The 7,915-nt window shown below is 40.9% G+C and overlaps 1 protein-coding gene across 1 annotated transcript; it reads left to right on the forward strand.

Moving 5' to 3' along the window:
• Positions 1-264: 264 nt before the first annotated feature.
• tmem51a (transmembrane protein 51a) lies at positions 265-5,887 on the forward strand. The gene is made up of 3 exons (XM_030734524.1): positions 265-456; positions 3,912-4,398; positions 4,864-5,887. Exons 2-3 carry the CDS (start codon positions 3,968-3,970, stop codon positions 5,273-5,275), a joined length of 843 nt encoding a protein of 280 aa, XP_030590384.1. The 5' UTR covers positions 265-456; positions 3,912-3,967; the 3' UTR covers positions 5,276-5,887.
• Positions 5,888-7,915: the final 2,028 nt, after the last annotated feature.

A 7,915-nucleotide genomic window follows, 5' to 3' on the forward strand; every position in this document is an offset into this window, starting at 1 on the left:
ACATGCAAACAACTGTTTCCCGTAATGTTTCTATCACAGACAATAGCGGACCTTAACTGTTAAAGCGGATTTCCCGGCTATTTGTACGGCAGATAAATGGAGGGGACAGTCCGGAGCCAAGAACCGCTGCAAGTCATTCGTTGCGTTGAAGCGCTCCAGTAACTGCCGGAGATGGGAGGATCCGGGACTGCAGCCTGACGCTAACAGCGGATCCGCTTTCAAATCTTCGATGAGCAGCAGAGAGCAGAAAGAGTTAAACTGGAAGTTTGAGCGGTTCGAGCTCTCTTCTTCCGCCTTTCTCTCTGACCGGGCCCATCCTTCTCAGAGGAAAGTTCCTGGTCGTTAAACGCTATTTGTCACTAAATTCTGCCTCGTAAAGTCGAGTCAGTGCGATAATAAACACCGCAGCGCCCAACTTTGACAAGAAGACGAAGAGGAGTCGCTTAGGATGCAGAGGTGAGTGGGACGGCTCCCCGGAGTATTACTTTGTATCGCTGTAATGTTTGCGTAAGGGTATTAAAAGTTACACAAGGAAGTTATATTTATTATTACTGTTTTTTTTTTTTTAAGTTTCTATCCCAGAATTTAGTTATTTCCGTTGCTTACTCACTGGGGTCAAAGAAAGCTTCCCATTGTTGTACCGATGAACTGTGACTCCTGTTTAGCTGAGACTCAGAGGGGCCTGAGTTTGTTGCAGGCTGTGGTTATTTCAGGTTCGGTGGCATATTTCAGTATGCTATGCAGCGGCCTGCGGGCAGGCCTGTCAGTGTCATACTGTACTGTGGGGTCAAATGTAACTTATTAGATTGGACTGTAACTACACCCCGCGCGACTCAACATTATACAGTTGGACAGCCTCACTTTGCACGTCTGAATTGCACAACTTCATATGCTGCGCTTGAGAAGTAGGCTATCAGAAGTTAGACGTGGTGATTCTGCATTTGCCCAGCTGTCGTGATTCAGTCTCATGCCATGCATTCTTTAGACGGGGACTGGGGAGGGGGGGTATCACTGCATTGTCTTCTTTAGACTAAAGCAGGTCTTGGCACGTAAGTCATAACGTTGTGGTTAGAAGGTGCGTGTAGCATAATTTCTTATTAGTAGTTCCTAGAAGTCCTCCTGTATATTCTCAAGCATGCAAGATAAAAATAATAATTTGAAGTTAAAGTTCAGCAGCAGAGCGGCCTTGTAATCAATGGCATGTTCTATTTATGCAGCAAATGTGCAGGTATGCTCACTGGTCACGCTCAGTGCACTTCAGAGAATTATTCAAATATGTACAATGTTTGATTTAATGTTTAGTTGGGATTTATATTTGAACACAAAACTATCCATTAATTAAACTGTTTTTTAAAGGAAAGAAAGTAAAATAGTGACTGAATATTTCTATGTAAATTAGAAGATGATGTCATTTTCCAGATTTTTAAAGTGGGTGTAATCTTTACAGTATCTGCCCATTCAAAGTGCTGAGATTAGTGACTAGGGCTGTGACGCAAGTGACTTTGTAAGGCGAGTCTGCTGTCAATTTTTTACCATTCAGCACACCTGCTGGAACTCCTTGATGGAGTTTCGTGTCAATGAATTTTATGTTCTGTAAGTTTCTTTGAAACGTGGGCTTGGCTGCATATAAAGAAGAACTCTCTGGACAGCAGCAACGTGTTCGGGAATACCTTGAAAAATTAGATTGACTTAATTAAAGAGAGCTGTAAATCCTGAGAGTTAAGCCAGCTTCCTGCTACTGCAACTGCTTATACAGGTACGGGGCAGGGGGAGCTGAGGGCTCACAAGGCACACTTTAACTTAAACTGTCCAGAAACTATGATGATGATCAGCTGTTTTTTTTTTTTTTGTTTGTTTGTTTTTTTCAATTTATTTTTATAATCAGTTAGAACAAATTGTTACAAATAAAACATCCATATACATATAACCATAGTCGGCAGTTGGGAGCAGCAGTCCAAGCAAAAGTCCATGTTCCTCTTTTCGTTTATTCAGTCAAGATTGTCCTGGGTACTTTGTCGCTGTTCTGTATAGTGTCCATTTTGACCATTTCTTTTGGTGTTGGTCTTCTTGTAGCTTTAAGCAGTGTGTTATCTTTTCCATAAGTTGAATTTCTTCTACCGTCTGTATCCATTGGTCCATAGTAGGGGGGTGTTTTTTTCCCCCATTTCCTTGTAATTGCCTTTTTACCGGCTGCTAGTAGTATTTTAACCAAATATCTGTGCCTTTTTTGTATACTTTCTTCAGGAAAATTACACAGGTATAGTGAGGTACAGGTCACAGGAATTTTGTAACCAAGTATTTTCAGGAGCAAATTACTTAACATCTTCCAAAATTGCATTATTTTATCACATTTCCAAAAGATGTGTGCCAGATCTGCCTCTAATTTTCCACAGTCTCGCCAGTAGGGTACACTTTTGTTTAACTGTTTACTTTTGACCTTGGGTGAGATTTAAAAAAAAAAAAAAAACGTATTAAATTTTTCCAGGAGAATTCCCTCCAGATCCTTGAATTTGTGGTTGTGGTATAGAACCTCCACATGTTAGCCATTCTTCATCTGTGATTTTTATGTTAAATTCTGATTCCCATTTTTCTTTTATGTATTTGGTGGAGGATCTGTTCATGAGCAAGTTTTTATAAAACCTGGATATGAATCTACCTTTACTTTCTTTATAGGCATTGATTATTGTTTGGATTATTTGGTGTATTTCAATGGATGGATCTGTCCTGATTTCTTTCATATAATAAGTTGTAGGTGTCTATAAAATTCATTCTTGGATGATCAGCAGTTTTATATGTCTGACTTTCTGTGATTGCTGCCAAATGTTTCCAGTATATTCAACTGTTTGGGCATAAGGTCAGGTGTAGTGATCTCTTCACAACAGTGATCTTACTATAATATTACATTCTTTTTTTTTTTAATAACTTTGGTTTGGGATAAACATCTATATCACTTACTTCAGGGTCAACAAGCCAGCAGTTTTCAAAGATGGAGTGCACTCCTTTTGTCCCTGGCAGGTTGAATCAATGCTGTGTTTTTTTTGGTTTTTTTTTCCTCCCTCCCAGTGTGCCAATATTGATTAGAAAGACCTTTTGTAGCCCTGTGCAAAGGCCAAAGCAATCAGGAGGAATAGCCTTACCTTACTTTGTGTATAGCTGTTGGGCAGCTAATAGGTGTAGCATGCTGAACACTGAGACCCACCCCCCACCCCCGGGGGGTCTCCGCTACTTCCTCTCCTGATGTGCCCCACACCTGTGGAATTCTCTTGGTATAAAAGTAATCCAACAATAGAAAATTCCCTTTAAGTCTGGATACAGTTAAGGAGAAAACACTCTGCTTGTATGAAAAGACTTTTCAGTGTGTTTTTTCTCTCCATCTCTGCAGGATTTGGCTTTTAACATCTGCATAACAAAAAGTCAGAATCTTTTAGATTCTCACTGACAACCACTTTTTAAAGAAAATCTTTCTCTGTTAGAAACTTTGCTCACAATAATCGTACCCAGTTACCTTATTCCCAAAAAAGGGAACAACAACAACAACTTGGAACGCATTTGATCAGTCAGATATGACAGACTGTCTCATTTTGATTGCCTCTCCTTATCTATAATTAAAGAACCTGTGGGGATAAGACCTACATTTGTGGGTGGGGATTTTTTTTCCAGTTTGTCTTACATGTTTGCTTTGAATCAGTGACATTGATGTGAGGAAAACCTAACAGAAATAGAACAGAGTGAGGGAGGAATATTATTTTCCACATACTGTCATGTTACAGGAAACTATGAATTAACTGTGTTTAATATTTTAATTGATTTTTATTAAATATATATATTTGCTTCTGTTTTCATTCTGTGGCTTGCTGTGTTTGTTTTAGGCTTCTCATTTTGTGTTCATCTTCTTATGTTTCTCTCCACAGTTTCAGTTTCTGACCTTGCCTGCAGCTGGTCTCACTGAAAACTAGGGACTGCCAAGATGCGTTCCAGTGTGGGCGTACCACCAGACCCACTTGGCAGTGGAGAGGCTCATAGCAATAGCAATAGCAATAGCAATAACAATAATAACAGCAGCAACAACAGCAGCGAAGTCAATGGAAACTCCGGTTCCCAGTATGCCCTGTGTGCTTTGGGGGTTGGACTTGTTGCCCTTGGTATTGTGATGATCGTGTGGAGTGTGGTACCTGGAGATCCCGTTGATAATAGCAGCAGCAGCAATCCAGGAGCAGGCAACGATGGCAGAAAGAGTAAGGCGTCTTCCGTGGCCTTCATCCTGACAGGCTGTGGAGTGGCTATGCTCCTGCTGTCATTATGTCTGGGAATGAGAAACAAACAGAGGGAGCAACTACAGCTCCGGGAGGCCCAAAACCACAGCAGAGCGGCAACGAGGGAGCTGGAGGAAAGAGAAATGTGAGTTCAGTTGTGACTAAATAACTTTTGGCCCTTAAGACATTTTTTTTTTTTTTTCCCCGGGATGACTCATTTTTGCTCCTTTTTATGTCTATAAAGAGAATCTTGAATTGAGTTATATGGATTCAGCATGCTAGATTCCAGAGAGCCTGTTTTTTTTTTTTGTACCTTCAAGCATGTGAGAAAGATTTGCTTGTGGGTTATATTGTCTGCTCAAGAACTTCTTGAACAATGGGAACATTTATTTCTAAAGTTGCTGGGCTGAAATTGTTTTTCAGCAGTATAAAAATCAGGGTTAAACATATAATCCTTGACATGGAAAACATAACTGGTAATCATTTTGTCAACACTGACATTGACTATATTATCCCCACAGTCACTTGTGATAAACCTAGTGCAGGACAGGTCAGTGTGTGATTATGATGTGATTAATTTCTATCTCTATATTTCTATAAATGTCTGCAGTGCTGAGCAGGAAGCCCAGCGTTATGCTGTGCCCACGTATGAGGAGGCAGTAGGCAGTGGCCAGTACCCCGTCACTCAGAGCAGCCTTCGCCCAAGCATCTCCCAGCTGCCTTCCTATGACGACCTGGTGCGAGTCGATGGTGTACAGTACGAGAATGAGGGGTCAGAGGACACAGTTACCGGATCACGGCCTGCCGTGGTTTCGAGCGGTCCCTCCGCTGCTGCTGCTGTTTTTGCATCAAACCATAGACCTGGGAAAACTAATCGTAAGCTTCTCCCTATCAAAATCCGCAGGATTAAATCAGAGAAGCTGCACATGAAAAATACTGATAACTCTCAGCCTGCAGCTGGAATCAGTGTTGAACCACTAACCCCACCGCCGCAGTACGAGGATAAAGTGCCTCCACTTTGAGCTCAAGCCGATCATGTTTGGAACGATCTAGTGGAATTCCTGGAATCCCCGCCCTAGATCACCTTTTGAGGATTTGAGTCTGCCTTTGCAAGCCAAGACTTGGAGTATGGCTTCATGTAGAATGTTGGTGCTGTGGTACTTTGTAATAAAATACATGCTCTGTACAAAATGATCATCCACGCCAAAGAAATCCAAAGCACTGAAAGGAAGAAAACTTCATTTACTTTGGATCCCAGAAATGGATGCAGACAGTAAAGGACACACTTCCTTACTGTGACACGTTTTCTCAGACTGTGGCACATTGGATTTCGGATGCAGCACATGCAGGGTTTTTTATGTTATAGAATATACAAATTACCTTCATGTTATTGGCCTCCACTGTACACCGACTGTATGGTTTGATGGTGAAAGAGAGCACAAGTCAGGAGGTGGGGGGGTAACAGTGAAGTGTTGAGGCTTTTTTAAATAGCTATAACTACCCTTTAGGCATCAGGATGCTTAGGATTAGCACTACCTGTAGTTTACTAAATGGAAGCTCCACAGTGCCTGAGCATTGCATGCACTTTGGTGGCGTGACCTGAATCAGGCAGCACAGAAACTCTCCCTCATTATCAATAGTGTTGCTCCCCCCCCCCCCCCCCCCCCCCCCCCCGGTCCTCTTGAGGTTAGGATCAAATGAATTTTGATATATCTTAATTGGTGTGTGTGTGAGAGTCTGCAGAGCTTTGTAGAGCCGCAGCCTCTCTCCGCTGTAATGATGGCTTCTGTTTTTGCTGGACTTTGATTCGGAGGGTTTCTTTTATCTCTCTGCCTCAGAAGCTGAAACACGGTACTGGGGTTTTCTTTACACATTTTGAAATGAGGTATCCACTGAACAACTTCGAATCTTTGCTACTTGACCAGCTTAAGACAAAGCTTTATTTGCATCTGTCTGCTATGTCTCAACCATCCCGTGTTGTGTCTTTGGATATGGTCTCACAGTAGCATGTTTATTTCACAGAAGATTAAAATCCTAGTTTTGTGTTTCTCTTTCAAAAGACAAAAGAAGCTCTCTGCAGGTTCGCTCCATCCAAGGCATGTGACGCAGAGGCTAGCTTCAGGTTGTTGGTTCTTTTTCTTTTCCTAAGTGTGAAATGGGTCCAAAAATCTGTACATTTCTGCATTTAGTATCATTCATTTAATTATTTACATGTGATATTACATCTTTAATCACTTAAAACAGTATTAATCAGAATTTTGACAAGACGACGAACCAAAAAAAAAAAAAAAAAAAGTTATATTTATGAACTTATCAAACATGTAACCAGTCACATACCATGCAGCTGGCATGCATGTCGTACTGAACTCAGAACTGGTTGCTAAGGTACAGTCAAGGGAGAGGATGGTGGTGGCGAGGGGGGGGGGTGCAGTGTCTGGTGACAGGGAGGAGTGTTAGGCTCTGGCCCAGTTTAACCCTTCGGCAGGTCACAATTCTTAAAACTCATGTTTACACTAAAGCAGTCAGCGATAAAGTAATGATAGTTCAGGAGAAAAGACTTTCTAGGAAGATGTCATTTTCTGGGAAACTCAAGGTCTCTTTTTATGGAGTCTTCGGGCAGCGGTGACTAACTGCAAGATTGCCCTCCAGTTATGTGCGCTGAAGTACAGTTAAACACCTTTTATACCCAGAACAGCACAATGTTTGAACTTGATTTAGCTCTAATGTTGCTCTTTTAATGTATCATTGCTTTTGCTCTAAGAATAAACCCAGCAGGAAGTGTGTGAGGCGAATGGAAGGAACTTGTGAATAGTTGAGAGCTTTTGCCTGTAGCTACGGTAAACACTGAGTTGTGAAGGCAGTCGTGTCGTCTCTGCTTCTCCCGGGCTTGTTTTTTGTTCTCGTTCTAGATGGTCTAACAGAAAGACTGTCACTGTGTGCAGCTGTGCCAACATAACACCAGCTATTCTCACTTGCTTACTGGTCACAGCTTGACTCGTGTGCCTGCCTTCACTTAAGAATATGCAGCAAATGAGCAGAAAATGGTGTTCCATTCCCTTCATGCGGGGACGGGTTTAAGCTCAGTCTGCACCTTTTTATCAGTAGCTGTAGACACACTTTGGTTTCTTCTTTGTGTTGGACTGTGTGAACAGCTGAAGCTTAATTGTACGACTTATCATTTTAATTAGATGCTACTAAGATTGTGAAGTTGCACAGCTAAGACTTTTAGACTGTAGTTATGTAAGGCAAGTGGCATTTCCCATTAGAATCTTATTATCCAGTTCCGTGTTGTGTTTGATTAAAATAAATAAAGCTACTATACGATATACTGCACACAACAGCACGGTCATCATATCAGTTCAGATCTGTCATTGGAATACAACTATGTCTAACATTTTCATTTTTTTTGAAGTAGAAGGTTGTCACTTTTTTTGTTGTTGTTGTTAACCCTGTTCTGTGCTACACACATGAACACTGTACCTCATTTGCTAATGACAAATTAACCAAATTTTTTTTTTTTGACTTAAATTTGTTTTATTTTAGATACACTGTGAAACCATGCATTTCTATGATAATTAATATTATTTTGGATAATGAGTTTTCTTTCCTGAAGACTGAAAAACATCTGAAAATCATGAATATTTTTATAATGAATAAAATAA

Source organism: Archocentrus centrarchus, chromosome 7, assembly GCF_007364275.1.
Source record: "Archocentrus centrarchus isolate MPI-CPG fArcCen1 chromosome 7, fArcCen1, whole genome shotgun sequence".
Lineage (NCBI taxonomy): Eukaryota > Metazoa > Chordata > Actinopteri > Cichliformes > Cichlidae > Archocentrus > Archocentrus centrarchus.

What these genes read in the sequence shown, in the direction of transcription:
- tmem51a (XM_030734524.1), top strand. Translation starts at nt 3,968, where the DNA reads ATGCGTTCCAGTGTGGGCGTACCACCAGACCCACTTGGCAGTGGAGAG. An exon ending in GAGCTGGAGGAAAGAGAAAT is followed by an intron (nt 4,399 to 4,863) that starts GTGAGTTCAGTT and finishes AAATGTCTGCAG; the next exon opens with TGCTGAGCAGGAAGCCCAGC.